Source organism: Carassius carassius, chromosome 47 (genome assembly GCF_963082965.1).
Source record: "Carassius carassius chromosome 47, fCarCar2.1, whole genome shotgun sequence".
Lineage (NCBI taxonomy): Eukaryota > Metazoa > Chordata > Actinopteri > Cypriniformes > Cyprinidae > Carassius > Carassius carassius.
Window position 1 is genome coordinate 1,701,264 of NC_081801.1, and position 16,060 is coordinate 1,717,323.

Below are 16,060 nucleotides of genomic sequence, written 5' to 3' on the forward strand. Positions count from 1 at the left end.
CAGGACATTTAACATTAAAGAGCATTAAAAAAGAAATTGAATCAATTAAAAAAAAAACATTAAAGAGCATCTACAGGAATTTTCACATAGTCACACACGAGGAAAAACAGGTACATAGAAGTGATAGAACAAATCAAATGATTTTTCCATCGTTCCCAGACACGTCATTAAAAAAATTAGAAAATTAGAGTCGATAAAATCTGGAAACACGAAACATTACCAAAGTGTTCCGTATTTCATATTATTGTACAATTGCATATACTTTGTTTTCTGATGATTTGTTTTACTGACTGGAGTCAACAAAAATGAATCTGGTCTTGATGGTGATGATTATTATTATTTTACATTATGTTTTATTGATATATTATTGTTATAAATATTATTTTAAAATCCAAAACTGATTTTTAATATTTATTTTAGTAGTAGTTGCAATCGGACTACAACTCCCACAATGCACTGCGGCATAGCTAAGGCATGAATATGTTCTTCCGGCGCGGAGCCGGTCCTTTTCCTGCACTGTAAACTTAAGTGAAGCGGCTCTTTAGACCGAACAAACTCAATCTAGAACCATCGACTGGGACTGACCGCCGAGATGACCGAACAGATGACCGTGAGAGGGACCCTGAAGGGCCACAACGGCTGGGTGACCCAGATCGCCACGACCCCGCAATTTCCGGACATGATTCTGTCCGCGTCCAGAGGTGACGGATCGATCTGGATTTTACGAGCACTCTAGTGTTACTAGAATAGTGCAGAATGAGCATTTACCATTGCATTTCAGTGGTTAGTCCAATACACTTTAAGAAATACCAGGGTACCCTTATGCAAGAAAAAGTTTTTAAAAAAATAAAACGATGTTGCCTTCCTTACGAAATGTCCAATGTTTTCAGATGATTTTGACCGCAGTCAGTGAAACTGAAATATATCTATATTGAATGTCTCTATATTGAAACTCAGTCTCATTCTTGCTATTCATATTTGATTGTAATAGTTATTTAAAAAATATTTATTATTATTTATATAAAAATGGCAGCAGGCGTGTTTTTTATGTTTTAAAATAATTCTAAGTTTAAAAAAAAATATATATCTATTCTAATATATATATATATATATATTAGAAATATAGAAATAAATTATTTTTTTATTTATATATACATTTATATATATACAGTGTGTGTATATATATATATATATAAAAAAGTGGCCTCCAAATTCATTCATATTGTACAGTATTTCTAATTACTATATACACATACACAGATATATATATATCTGTGTATGTGTATATAGTAATTAGAAATACTGTACAATATGAATGAATTTGGGGGCCACTTTTTTTCAAATAACAATAACATTTTATATATAATGTAACATTATATATATAGAATTAATGACAATAATAATAATAAATAAAATTCTTTACATTTATATAGCGCTTTTCTGGGCACTCAATGCGCTTTACATGGTCAGTAGATATAGATACAGTATATGTGTGTGTGTGTGTGTGTGTGTATGTGTTATTATTGCTATTATTTAAAAATGAATATATTTAATGTTGTAAAATAAGTCTTTTAAAATCATTTTAACTGCTTTATTTTATTCAGGAATCAAAAACTGCTGTTCTTCTATTCGGGTTCTGCCTTAAATATTTAATCTTCAAGTATTAATCTAGGCACTTGTCAAGTTTTCTGGCATTAGTTGGTTATGTAATATATTTTTTTGGTTGATGAAGCCACGTGTGTGTCTTGTTTGAACAGGACTTGCTCTGATGTCTCTTGTTTCTGCAGATAAGACTGTCATCATGTGGAAACTCACCCGAGACGAGACTAACTATGGTATTCCTCAGCGAGCCCTGCGTGGACACTCACACTTCGTGAGCGATGTGGTCATCTCATCAGATGGTCAGTTTGCTCTGTCGGGCTCCTGGGACGGTACTCTGCGTCTGTGGGACCTCACCACGTGAGTACAGGCTTTAACTGCTTTAAATGCTGTGCATTAATGACCTCAAACACACTTCTGCTCTTCAAATGTTGTTTGTAGAGGAACCACGACCCGCCGGTTTGTGGGACATACCAAAGACGTGCTGAGCGTCGCCTTCTCCGCCGATAACCGGCAGATCGTGTCCGGCTCTCGGGACAAAACCATCAAGCTGTGGAACACGCTGGGCGTCTGCAAGTACACCATTCAGGTGAGGGAACATCTCACGTCTTTTATGAGCCATAAAAGCCTGATGAAGCAAACATGACACTGAACAAAAAACACATATACAAACCTTTCAGTTTCAGTTAATGATCCCATAAACAGCCTATTATTTGATATATCAGGCTTTAGAGGGTTAAAGTTGAAGATGTTTTGTTGTTCCTCAGGACGAGAGTCACACTGAGTGGGTTTCCTGCGTGCGTTTCTCTCCCAACAGCAGTAACCCCATCATCGTCTCCTGCGGCTGGGACAAGATGGTCAAGGTGAGAGCGTTTTCAGATGTGAAGATCATCTGTGTTGTGTTTTGAAACAATGACTTAAATTGATACAATGTTGCGCTTTCTCCATGGTAACATTTCAAAGTGTTCTAAAATGTATTTATGCGAGTCACATGAGTAAAACTGTTAAACCTAATGTTTACGTGTTAATGTAATCTGCATGTTTTATAGGGTCATAAGTTTGCACTGACCTTTGACTCATAGTGTTTCGTCTCTTTGAGGTGTGGAATCTGGCTAACTGTAAGCTAAAGACCAATCACATCGGACACACCGGGTTCCTGAACACCGTCACCGTTTCCCCAGATGGGTCTCTCTGTGCCTCCGGAGGAAAGGTCAGATTCACGGTGTATGGGTGTGAAAATAAATCAAATAAGATTAAAATAAAAAATAATTAAATAAATAATACTAATTACAGTAATGAGTGGAAAAAAGCATAATCTTGTAGCATAACAGAAATTAAGTATTAAGTATTGTTTCAGTGTAAATTGTATTTTTATATATGAAAATGTATAACTGTTTTTTAAATTTCCAGATGGCTATCCCTTCCACAAGTGTGATCATATTTAGGGGTTCATGGCAGGGTTATTATTATATTGTTATATATATATATATATATATATATATATATATATATATATATATATATATATGTATGTATGTATGTATGTATGTGTGACCCTGGAGCACAAAAGCAGTCCTAAATCGCTGAGGTATATTTGTAGCAATAGCCAAACATACATGTATGGGTCACAAATATATATTATTAATATTTTTTTTTTGCTGACATAGAAAAAGGTATTAAATCTGTTACAAAATTAGACAAGCTGTCTGATCATAGATTTCCTTTTATACAAAAAATCCTAAGGATTTAAAGTAAAGATCCTGTTCCATAAAGAGATTTTGTAAATCTCCTACCGAAAATATATCAAAACTTAACTTCTGATTAGTAATATGCATTGCTAAGAACTTAATTTGAACAACTTTAAAGGAGATTTTCTCAATATTTAGATTTTTTTGCACCTTCAGATTCCAGATTTTTTAATACCGTATTTTCCGGACTGTAAGTCACACTTTTTTTCATAGTTTGGCTGGTCCTGCGACTTCAAAATGAATTTGACATATACCAAGAGAAATGAACTAAGAGAAATAAACCAATAGAAAACATTATCGTTTCCAGCCACGAGAGGGCGCTCTATGCTGCTCAGTGCTCCTGTAGTCTACCATTGAGCAGTATAGAGCGCCCTCTCGCGGCTGGAGACGGTAATGTTTTCTCTTGGTTCTTGGTTCTAAATAAATGCGACTTATAGTCCTGTACGACTTATATATATTTTTTTCCTCATCATGACGTATTTTTGGACTGATGCGACTTATACTCAGGTGTGACTTATAGTCTGAAAAATACGGTAGTTGTATCTCGGACAGATAGTGTCCGATCCTAACAAACCATACATCAACGGAAAGATGATTTATTCAGCTTTCAGATCATGCATAAATCTCAATTTAGAAAAATTGACACTTAATACTGGTTTTGTGGTCCACGGTCAAATATAGTTCACTAAAACTAAATTAAGTGAACCTATATAAATATTAAATAATATTAATAATAGTGATAATGACAAATGTAAAATCATAAGAACTTAAAATGAAAACAGAAAATGTAAAGTTGAATATATTAACAAATTATAAAGGTATATCAGAGATGCTAAAGTAATACTGGTCCATGGCATCTAAAAGTGTGTAAACCCGTGTGTAGAATCAGTCTTTGAGTTTATTTTCTTTCATGATATAGACAGAACTATTTAAACTTCATCTTAAAGGCTATTGATTGATACAGACTTTTTTTGCATTATTTCATGCAGTTCTGTGTCCTCGTTATGCTAGATGGCTTAATCATTCTCTGTCTTCAGGATGGACAGGCCATGCTCTGGGATCTGAATGAAGGCAAGCATCTGTACACGCTGGACAGTGGAGACGTGATCAACGCGCTCTGCTTCAGTCCCAACAGATACTGGCTGTGTGCCGCCACAGGACCGAGCATCAAGATCTGGGTACCATCAGCTCTCTATCCTAAACGCATCATTTATGACTGGATTTACTCATCAAAGCATGTTCTTAGCGCTTTGGTGATGCTTTGTGCTGTTGTGGTGGACAGTTAGCAAATAATTGCCATTTTTATATCGGCGTAATATCATTTGTTAAAAACTCCTATTTGTAAACTGGTGATTTCAGTTAATCAGCATTGAACATGATCGCAACAAAGATGCCGTTTAGGTTGGTGGGTGCAATTAATTTCGGTGAATTTGTCTTCACTTTGTTTTAAACTGGTGATTTCAATGAGTCAACACTGGAAATCATTGCAATACTTCATTGAACATCACTGAAATATGTTACATTTTTAAAATTGCATAAGAGTTGGTGAATTCAGTTCCTTTGGTGAATCGGTTCAAACTGTCCGTTTCAAAAATGTAATGAATTAACCATCAAACTTAATGTTGTATTTGACTAGTGTTTTCAAATAATCAACGCTGGAAATCATAGCAGTACATGTTAAATTTAAAATGGACTGAGATGAATTTGGTAGGTTCAAACCATTTTGGTGAATCCGTTCAAACTGTTCAAGAGTTTGATTCATTCATTCATAATAATTAATTTGTGTCAGCAGTTAAAGTTGTTTTTTTGACTGATTATTTCTGTTAATCAAAATTGTCAATTTTGAACATGCATTGCACTGATTTCAGTGATAAAAACAATTTACTGGTGACACAATTGAGTTGTTAAATCAAAGTCAGTTTGAACTCAAGATTTTTTTAATTTACCAACCATCATGCCATCTTTTTTGATTTTGAGAGCTGGCATTAGAGTTGCAAAATTGAAAAACCAGTAGTTCAAATCGTCAGCTGACTCAGATTTGACAATTCACTACTGAATTTTATTATATATAAAAACTATTTTATGAGTAATCGAGATGATTAAATACCATGTGCTAATTGTTAAATAACTGCAGAAACTGATTTTGTTCTAGATTTTTATTATAAGTGCACTACACTTGTCTACATGAATAAATGTAAATATGAATATTTGGTCTCTCCACAGGATCTAGAGGGAAAGATCATCGTTGATGAGCTCAGACAGGAAGTCATCACCACTAACAGCAAGGCTGAGCCGCCCCAGTGCACGTCTCTGGCCTGGTCTGCTGACGGACAGGTGAGAGCTTTCCACTGGCCACAGTCACCGCGTGTGCGTGTGTGTGTGTGTGTGTGATCACTGGACTGAGTTATATTTCCTGCTAATACTGTCAAAAACACACAAGGTTTACATATAAACACAGTTGGTTATGTTTAAAATTAAAGTAAACAGTTGAGAGAAAAACGGCTGCCTGTAGCTCTTAAAGTGATAGCAGCCTAATAGTACCAAACATGCTGCTGCTTATCGTTAAAGGGACAGTTCACTCAAAAATTGTAATTATCATCATTTACTTACTCTAATGTTGTCCCAGACCTGCATTCATTTCTTTCTTGTGCCGAACACAAGATATTTTGAAGAATGTGGTTAACTAAACACCTGTTGTAGTCATTGACTTTGATAATAGGAAAAAAAATAAACACTATTGAAGGCATTTGTTCGGTTGTCACGTTCTTCAAAATAACTTTTGTGTTCAACGGAAGAAAGAAACTCATTCAGGTTTAAACAATTTGAGAGGGAGTAAATAATGACAGATTTTTCGTTTTTTGGTGAACTGTCCCTTTAAATGTAAAAAACAATCACTGCTCTTAACTGAAGAACTTTAATACAGTTGCTTTAATAAAAATCTATGTATAATTTATACAGTGAAATGATTGTAGTGTTTTGTTTTTATACTTGTTCATTCGGTTTCTTGAATGCTACTGCTAAATACAGCTACTGTACCTAAAAAAATCTGAATGTATCCTTTTTTTTTGTATTTTATATATATTATTTACCTTTTGTTACACTTGCAAAATAGTAAACAAAGAATCGTGATAAAATCATGAATCGTGATTTTGAAAAGATTTGTGATTATATCTAATATAAACCAACTGCACAACTAAAAAGAGTTGTATTAACTGCATTATTATTATTATTTCTTTCTCAGACTCTCTTTGCTGGATACACAGACAACCTGATCAGAGTTTGGCAGGTGACCATCGGAACCCGATAAAGATGTACATTTCCAAGAACAGAATGCAAAATATGGAAAATTAAATAAAAAAATTGAATGAAATAAAACCGATCTTGTCCTTGTTAGTATTTTTCTCTTGTGGCTAATGCAAATTTGTAGTATATTAATGCACTTTCCATTGATTCTTTATGTAATTATATCTATCTTTTATATTAATTTGTTATATTACTCGTGATTTAATCTCATCATCTACTTAAGGTATATGAGTATAGTATATTATATACCAGTTTAACATTTATACACCTGCTGTACAATTGTGACAATTTACTATAAAATTTTGTTTAAATATCTGATTTGTTTTTGTTCAGTACTGTATTTCTAATTCCCATTTTACTATCTCCGTAACCTGGGTTCCAAATGCTACATGTAGTAACCATTTTATTGTTTTTATATTGTCCAGAATTAAGCAATGACTGGTTTTGGTCTTTGCAAGCCATTAAAAATTGGTGGAATATCTTTTTAGAGAAAAACATCCTAACAAACATAATTTAGTTTTATTGTCAGTGATGTCTATAAAAAAACAAGACAGTAGTATAAAGAAAGCCAGAATTAGTCTTGAATAAATGTTTAAAAGTAGCTAAAAATTCGGAAATGAATGTTCTTGTTATGATAAGCTCTACTTTGTGAGTACAGTCCTTCATCGACGATTGGTGGAAATAATGTCAATTGATAGGGAAGCCTAACAAGTTTTATTTTTTTAAAGTATCATTAGATATATAGTTTTTTGCATGTTTATGCATTGTGTTTTATAGAGCACACGCACAAAGCGTTACAACGAACAGCGGAAAATAAGTGCGCAGTAGGAAACCATAATGGGGCGGTGCCTTACCGTCTCCGACCAATCATAGAACGACATAGAAACACTGTCGTCCAATCACTGCGCGTTTTATTCCAGCGGACTCATCCGGTGCTATAAAGCTAGCCACGAGCGAGTCTTGTAAGCGAGAGTCCATTTTGGAAAAGCGGCTTTTTCAAGCGGCAATATTTTACAGTAAGCCGGTTAATTTAATTTTTTATTCGGATGGTTAGCGGCGTTGGGTTATTTTATGTTCCACACAATTACATTTTAGACTGAAATGCCCGTTTAATGCGCCCGACGCAGTCAAAACAATGTATACGCGATCGTGTAGCTAGCTTAGCCTTGCATGCTACTTTCGCGCTTCGCGGCGTGAATGAATCGTTTTATTTGTTTGTTTCGAACCACATAGCTCTTATGCGTTTCTAACACATTTTTACGCCTGATTTTAGTTGTGTGTGTGTGTGTGTGTGTATGTTTTAAACAAGCTTGGATTAAAATCGAGCGTTTGCTTTCAATCCAATGGTGTAAGCACGCGGCTACTCGATTATTCTAGCGTTGTGTAAACTAAATCAAATCTCTTGTGCTCCAAAGGTAAACAAAAGCGACTACGATGGCCGACGCAGAGCATCAGTTAATGGAGACCTCGGAGAACGGGAACGAGGAAGATTTTAACGGAGCGGAGGAGGAGAACGGAGCGTCTGAGGGAGGACAGATCAACGCCAGCAAGGGCGAGGAGGACGCGGGGTGAGAAAACCAGCGCTTTACTACGCTTTCATAATTCATGTGGCGTCTCTGTGGGTCTTGGTTTAACAGAGGGGGAGGGTTCTGCTTCTCGTTTTTGGAAATGAGGGTTGTTTGGGAATGAATCCTAACTTTAAAATCGCAAACACGCCGTCAGCAGTCGCTTTATTAAACCCAATATTGGAAACCGTTTTCAGTTAGCCGAATAGTAGCCTGTTTATTGTTGCCAAGCAACTGGGTCTCTATATATTGTAAATGGAAAGGTTCGTCCAATCAGAATTGGAGTTAGCGGTCAATAGTCCCCGCCTACTTTTCATTTGTTTCATGTTTTTTTCCCCCTTAATTTTTCACTCCATTTAGGGATTTTTGAATAGTTTTAAAGGGAGTAGGGTATTAATGCAATACCAGAGGCTGCAGTTTTAGGACCGCATATCTAGGATCCTATATATATATATATATATATATATATATATATATATATATATATATATGTACTTTTTGTTTCTGTATGTATTGGCAGTTAATGCTCTTATAGCACTTGCTATTCTTTCCTGTATAAGTTATTTGGTTTAGTTGCGTAATGTAACATTTAACTGTCCTCACAAACCTCTAAACATACCTGTTGAAAATAACCTTATTTGTGTTTTCTCTTCTGGTTTTAAACTCCATTTTCTAGGAAAGAAAAGCTTGTCAAGACCTTTAATTAGCCACCGCGCTTCACGTTTGTGACCCACTGTATGAAGTACTCCCTTTTTATTTATTTATTTATTTTTAACCAATACCACAGTGTTCTGCACATCTAAATGGGCTAATAAATGGAGATTGCTGGCATCACCTCGCACACAAAGTTTACGCCAGCTCTTGCATTAAAAATATGGAACGATTTAAAATAAATAGTTGGATGTGGTCTTTGCAGCTGTTTGGTTTTTGAATCCGGTCTCCTCTGTTGGACTAGAATTGGCTAAGTGGCACTGTCACAAATATTAGGGTTCTCATCAACTTGTCTGATTTTTGTGCAGTAAAATGTTTGTTGGAGGACTCAGCTGGGACACCAGTAAGAAAGACCTGAAGGACTACTTCTCCAAGTTCGGAGAGGTGACCGACTGCACAATAAAGATGGATTCAAACACCGGCCGCTCACGAGGGTTTGGGTTCATCTTGTTCAAAGAAGCAGAAAGTGTGGACAAGGTATGGATGCTTTCGCTTCCCTTAAATCCAGACACTTGCGTAGTGGCAGGGGTTCACGTCTCTTCATTTGTAAGGTGCTAGAGCAAAAGGAGCACAGGCTAGACGGTCGACAGATTGATCCCAAGAGAGCCATGGCCATTAAGAAAGAGCCAGCCAAGAAGATCTTTGTCGGTGGCCTTAACCCCGAAACCACAGAAGAGAAGGTCCGTGAATACTTCGGGGCCTTCGGAGAGGTGAGTTTTGACTCGAAGCATAAAAACATCTGGTTTTGTCATCCGACTTTTATTAATGCTGTATCTTTTGCAGATTGAAACTATTGAACTTCCAATGGATCCAAAGACGAGCAAAAGGAGAGGCTTCGTCTTCATCACATTCAAGGACGAATCTGCTGTCAAAAAGATCCTGGAGAAGAAATACCATAATGTCTGTGGAAGCAAGGTAACGAACGGGAAGGAAGACCTTGTATGTATTTTTCACATTTCTCTAATATTTTATTTATGACTTGTTAGTGTGAGTGTTATAAATTTATGGAGACTTGTTTGTGCCATGGGATTAACAAAAAAAAACTAAAATCTGACTTTTTTTTTTTTTTTTTAAATAGCAAGATATGAATGTAGAATTGAATTGGAAAAGTCAGAATTGTGAGCCAGATGCAATTTACCTAAAGTGTATTTTGTTGAAATGCAAACATGATCACAACTGACTGTATCCACCACCTTCCTTCAATTGCAAGAGTTAAAAATTGTAAATATAATTAATATTCACAATTTATCTTCCCTATCTCACAAACGGGGAGGTGTCAGGTCATTTTATTACCTTCCTCTAAATTGCAAGGTGTCGGGTCCAAATTTAGAATTTTTTTTTTTTTTCTCCCATTGCAACTATCATATCATTTTGTATACCTGTGTTTGAGTAACCATTTATCTTTTACATTCAGTGGTAGAAATTGTGCATTCATTTGTTTTTTGCCTCTGTTTTGTGTTTGCTTTCAGTGTGAGATCAAAATCGCCCAGCCCAAGGAAATCTACCAGCAGCAGCAGTACGGCGCTCGCGGAGGCTTCGGAGGTCGTGGCAGGGGTCGTGGGGGTAAGCGGCATGCTTTTAGTTGCTTAAGTATGCACATCACTCTAAACCCCATTCTCAGTCCTTGAACCAATTGTCGGTTTCCTCAGGCCCAGGCCAGAACTGGAACCAGGGCTATAACAGCTATGGGAACCAAGGCTACGGTGGCCCGCAGGGCTATGGTGGTTATGGTGGCTATGGAGGTTATGGTGGCTATGGCAGCTATGACTATTCCTCTCCATATTATGGATATGGTGGTGGTTATGACTACAGTAAGTTGGCATCTTCCAAAGGCTCTCATGATCATCCTGGGTTTGCTTCCATGTTCACTCGTTCACATGTTTTGTATTGGTTTCTCCAGGCCAGGGCGATGGGAGCTATGGGAAAACACCTAGACGTGGAGGCCACCAGAGCTACAAGCCATACTGAGCATGCAGAACAGGTAATGTATGAATTTATCAACAGATTAACATGTTTGCTTCCTTATTGCTTAGTTGGGGTTTAAAATGTTATTTGGACACTTGAGTGCACTGACACTAAGCTCAGTTCAAGTTCTGTTCTCATTTAATAAAGAGAATTCTTTAGAGCAGCGCTGATTTTTAACTTGGTTAAAAATTGCCCTTCGTAAAAACCTGCTAGAAACCCTGTTTTTAATTGAATCAAGTGTTTCATAATTGAATCTTGCAACATCGACACTCTTAATGAACTGAATTTAAACCTTGAGCTAAATAATAACATTTGTCTTCTGTTCACTGAGATTTTGGTGCAGAAACAATTTACATGCAGAAGTTGCTAGAAAATTAAAATTTTAGGAGGCTGAAATTTTTAACATGTTTTGAATTGACTTACAAATCCTTGTAATGGGTTTTAATGAACAACTGACCTTGGTTCTTTGCTGTGCAAAATGCTTGCTGCTTGCTTTATTGACATTTTTCCGACCTGCCACTGACCGTCTCTCTGTATCCCATCAGGACTGAAGTATTCCCAAACACCAGGATTCTGACCGTGATTATCGCAGTTCTCTCTCTCTCTCTCACACACACACACACACACACACACACACACGCGTGCGCACACGCGGGCTCTTTCCTTTTAGCAGACGAGATCATGACCCATTTGTACAGAACCCATTAATAGGGGAAGCAATGTCACTTCCACATTTTTATTTTATTTTCCTTTTGTCCACATTTCCAGAGATGGAAGTGTTATTTTTACTGTACTTTTTGGTACCTTTTTTGAATAATGTATTGTATGGTTGTATTTTACATGTCTACTGGATTTGCCACATGACGTTCGGGAGCTGCCAGAGCTTTTGAAATAAAACAATTTTGAGTAAATTTTTCTCAATGATTCCCGATGCTTGTTCTGCTTCCTGTTGCGTAAGAGAGCTGTTTTAAAACCCTGCAGTCCCGTGAATGTCAGCGTTTTGGGTAATGCATCTAATAATGATTGGAAGTTAATTTTGTTAGCTTTGACTTTTAAACTGATTTGTTTTTTGACTTGCTTTATCAGTTCTAATGCCCAAGTTGTTTTTTTTTTTTTTTTGTCGTCAATCAAAAAAAGATATTTGCTAGTGACCAGTAATGTTGCTCATTGAAATCTCATTCCTAGAGTGTTTTTGGTAGAAATAAATGATTTGTAAGTTTTTGGGTGTGTTCTTGTTTACTGGCTAATGTTAATTTGTCAATCTTAATGGTTTTAATTTTTTACTTGTTTTTCTTTTCTTTTTTTTCTTTTTTTTGCAATTGTGGACTAAAACAAGATCCACCTTTTTGAAGAATTTTTAGTTTTTTGGTTCAAATATCTAAACATTAAATCAAAATAGAGAGCAAACCTCTTTTAAAAAGGAATGAAAACTTGTTTTTCCTATTCAAACTACGTTTATTTTTCTGACCCAACTGGCTGATATTTGTTCTGGTTTTAATTATACTCTTCACATTTAGTTTCTCATAAAACTACACTTTATATATATTTTTTTATTAAATGTTTGCACTGGGGAAAAAGCTCTCTTTCAGTGTGACAGTAAAAGTACTTTCCAAAAAAGTTTTCAAACTTTGAAGTTTTGCTAATAGAATTTTTAGTGATGTGTTGTGAAGCCAAGTATGGTTTCCCATACTCCGATTTTGTGCTCTGCATTTATTTGGAGCATGCATTCCTGACACTTTTTTTTTTTTTTTTCCTGAAACCTTGTAAAGTAACTTGAATATTTAAATCAATATAAATGTAAACATGCTGATGCCTTAATGTGGACAATGCAACAGTCTTCAGCAGATGTTTTAATTTTTTCCGTCCATGTTTTGGATGGTTTCTCAAAGTCTGAGCTCAGTCTATACTAGCCTTACTGTTGCTGTTCTATACTTTATATTTTCTTTTTGCTTAGAATATTTGAATAGTGTATTTCATTTGCCAAATGTGCATATGCATGGTGTTTTCTAGCAGGCAGTATATAGTGTACACTATGCAGTATTGAGTACGTAGTAAGACTTTTCGTGCACTTTCAGAATAATTTAAGCAAATCGATTCATTTGAGTCATCGCTTAATATTGTTTCCAGAAGTCTACCTTTTACGTGTTATTTATTCACATGTTTTTTTTAACGAAACCTTTAAATGCTGCTGTTAATGACTGTTTTCGGATTAGTCAAATGTTGTTGTACACCATGCACATCACCGTTATGCTCCAAAACGAAGTTTGTACAGGTGAAACGCGAATCGGTTTGATCGAATCATTTAAGGAATCGATTCAAAATGATGAATCGATTCACTTGTGAGAAACGTAAACACGCGGTAAACGCGGTTAAGTTGCAAGGCAAGAAATAGAAATATGGATTACAAAGTAAGCAGATGGTTTATGGATGAAGGCTTAACAAGTCTGAGATGTGTATGACTCAATTTTCGACGTTAACGAACTAGCAGGGGTGGTGCTAGCGCAGTGGATAAGACACATGTCTTTGGTGTGAGAGACCTGGATTCGAATCCACTGTGAGACACCAATGTGTCCCTGAGCAAGACACTTAACCCCTAGTTGCTCCAGAGTTGTGCGACCTCTGACATATGTGGCAATTGTAAGTCGCTTTGGATAAAAGCGTCAGCTAAGTGAATAAATGTAAATGTAGCAGCTGTAAATGTAGCAGCTGAGGAAAAATGTATAGATGATGGGAAAATAGTTCAGAATCACAGAACTCTTGTTCAACACGCTGTCAGAATGAAATAACTGCAATATTCATGGGAATTAATTATTCAGGTGGTTTACCTTGCAGCAAGCTGTTTACAAAGACACGGTTTTTTATTGAAGTGATAAATGTGGTATTATATTTTCCTTAAAGAAATAATTAAAACAGCTAAAAAAAAACCGTTAAAGTTTACACTATAATTTTTGTAATGTGTACTTTATCTTGATTTCCAATAGAGGGCGCTAGATAGCAATAAAATGTGTAATATAAAACATGTATGAATATCGTATTTAAGTGGACTTTTTAATTGGTTTTAATTTTAGGGCTGTATTGTATATAATTGTTAATGGCCCATTTTTTATTTTTAACTTTTTAACGAAGTTTATTATGTTTCTTAACTAAATTAAGAATAGTTTGTCTACTTATTTTAAATCTTTGTAATTATTCAAGACATTCAAATAATTTTTAATTAAAAATAAATTTGCTCTCAGACAACACATCATCCTGGAAATATAAATAATCTTTAATGGTTTCATTTGATTAAAATTGGAGTCAGTTAAACATGCAATATACATCAACAGAGTTAAATTAATTTAGCAATCCTAATTTTAAAATTCTTCATAATTCAAAACAACATTTGCATGTGTGGCTTCTACTGAAGCCCAGTTATAATGTGTGGGTTTAGATTACTCATAGAGATGGTTAATTGTGCCAGAGAGGGCTGTCTGTTGGATCCTCACCACTTTGTGTCATAACAAACTACCACATGCTATGATTTCAGAGTAATTTTAGGTTGAGGTTAAGTAGAGCCGGTAAAGATCTCCGTCGTCCAGAAAGCTGGAGGTTTAGAAGCGAGGTCAAATCTGCCTTCGTTGTCCCCTCGAGATGAGTATGCATGCTCTAAAGACAGCTTTACTTGACCTCATCGCTGTAGATAAAAGCCTCATCAGATGACCCCATTCTGTAGAGTTCCCTTCTTCAGATTTCCAAGAAAGACATGAGCCATAAAAGACACAGGGTTCTTGAAAAAAGCTTTTTTATTTTTATTCCAGTTCTTTGAATCCGTTTACCAGGGATTTATCTAATATACAAATACCACACACATTTATAAAAATGACTTTCACTGAAATTGTTCTTGTGTAAAAGAGGAGTAAAGTGCATATCTCGGACACGTTCTGTGATTGTTTTATTTATTTATTTTTGTATGTTTTTAAATCTGTAAGAAATATCAATACATCATAAACTAAAATTAAAACGTCATCAAACAAATAGTGCAAGTAAGTTCCCACCAGCCGCCACAGAAGGGCTTCATACATATACAAACACATCTTTAAGCACCTTCATTGTACATGGTCATTGAAACATCTTTGCATTTTACACACCGAGATAAAAACATTTTAAATGTCTTGTGTGAAGTGCAGAAACTTAACTTTCCAGCTGATTTTAATTCTCATTCTCATTTCTATGAATTAAATGCTTTTTATTATTATTATTATTTCCATATTCTTTTGAATTCAGAGGATTTGATGTCAGATATCGTACACTGCATTGACACGTTCTCTCTTGAAAAACAGATAAACCAGAACACAATTGTGTTAGTGTCTTTATAAAACATCTTAGTAAAATATAGCCAAGGCTTATTTAAATATGCATAAATAGCATGAAAATCTGTTTCGTTTCAGTTTAAAGGAGGCATTCAGATGAGGAACAGTATCAAAGTGGTGGACGTTTTCCCCCGCTTTATTTTCCTGTACATGTCAAGCACCTCCAAGACACTTCATATGTGAAAAAGCTGCTTTGCAAACAGATTGGATATCAAGTTTGTTCTTTAACAACACTTCTTTGGATGTGTTACAATGTTCAGTATAGAAACACTTACAATAATCAACAATTTCACCACAGAACCTGAAAGCCGTCCATGCAAATTATTATTTTAAACAGCAGTCGATTTAATCAAGGGTCAATTTGAAATGCATAGTATAGACGGTTTCAACGGCAACAACATAAACAAACGTTACTGCGCATGCGCGCTTTTGCGGACCTAACTTAACTTCCGGTAGACTTCCAAATAGAATCAATAACAACAGCCAAGTCCCTCTAGAGTAGATATTTTTTGATAACAAACAAAATATGTTTGCTGCGTGGATCAGGCGGACTTAATGAAAATGCAAATTCATTCTTTGCCAATAGGAGATGTTTTAAAGCATAGACATGAAGCGCGAGAAATGGAGGTTTCCCCAGAAACAGCTGTAAACAAAGTACGCTCACACACGCTGCTTTATCAGGCATATAACATGCAAGTCTTCCTTCAGAAATACAGCGATATAAAAAACACCTGTGCCTCGTTTTGATATTTAAACATATAAATGTAAGGGATTATTATTACTAAACGTGCAGTACATAACGTTACTCATGTTTATTCAG

At 35.6% G+C, this 16,060-nt stretch overlaps 2 protein-coding genes across 3 annotated transcripts; both read left to right on the forward strand.

Annotated features, from left to right (window-relative positions):
* The first annotated feature begins 483 nt into the window (after positions 1-483).
* LOC132130574 (small ribosomal subunit protein RACK1-like) lies at positions 484-6,722 on the forward strand. Its single transcript, XM_059542319.1, has 8 exons — positions 484-701; positions 1,788-1,959; positions 2,041-2,188; positions 2,367-2,462; positions 2,699-2,809; positions 4,385-4,525; positions 5,571-5,681; positions 6,589-6,722. The coding sequence occupies exons 1-8, from the start codon at positions 593-595 to the stop codon at positions 6,652-6,654; spliced, it is 954 nt and encodes a 317-aa protein (XP_059398302.1). The 5' UTR covers positions 484-592; the 3' UTR covers positions 6,655-6,722.
* Positions 6,723-7,528: 806 nt separating this feature from the next.
* Positions 7,529-11,489, forward strand: LOC132131005 (heterogeneous nuclear ribonucleoprotein A/B-like). Of its 2 annotated transcripts, none has more exons than XM_059542954.1 (9): positions 7,529-7,666; positions 8,066-8,218; positions 9,235-9,403; positions 9,478-9,636; positions 9,710-9,865; positions 10,396-10,489; positions 10,576-10,737; positions 10,827-10,907; positions 11,437-11,489. In XM_059542954.1, exons 2-8 carry the CDS (start codon positions 8,085-8,087, stop codon positions 10,892-10,894), a joined length of 942 nt encoding a protein of 313 aa, XP_059398937.1. In that variant the 5' UTR covers positions 7,529-7,666; positions 8,066-8,084; the 3' UTR covers positions 10,895-10,907; positions 11,437-11,489. The 2 variants fall into 2 exon arrangements, with proteins under 2 accessions (XP_059398937.1, XP_059398938.1); XM_059542955.1 differs by having other exon boundaries at positions 9,710-9,841.
* The last annotated feature ends 4,571 nt before the right edge of the window (positions 11,490-16,060 follow it).

Excerpts from the sequence above, each read along its gene's own strand:
- LOC132130574 (XM_059542319.1), top strand. The coding sequence starts at position 593 with ATGACCGAACAGATGACCGTGAGAGGGACCCTGAAGGGCCACAACGGC. Across the intron at positions 2,463-2,698 it reads GCTGGGACAAGATGGTCAAG|GTGTGGAATCTGGCTAACTG; the intron begins GTGAGAGCGTTT and ends CGTCTCTTTGAG. Across the intron at positions 5,682-6,588 it reads CCTGGTCTGCTGACGGACAG|ACTCTCTTTGCTGGATACAC; the intron begins GTGAGAGCTTTC and ends TTTCTTTCTCAG.
- LOC132131005 (XM_059542954.1), top strand. The coding sequence starts at position 8,085 with ATGGCCGACGCAGAGCATCAGTTAATGGAGACCTCGGAGAACGGGAAC. Across the intron at positions 9,866-10,395 it reads CGAACGGGAAGGAAGACCTT|TGTGAGATCAAAATCGCCCA; the intron begins GTATGTATTTTT and ends GTTTGCTTTCAG. Across the intron at positions 10,490-10,575 it reads TCGTGGCAGGGGTCGTGGGG|GCCCAGGCCAGAACTGGAAC; the intron begins GTAAGCGGCATG and ends CGGTTTCCTCAG.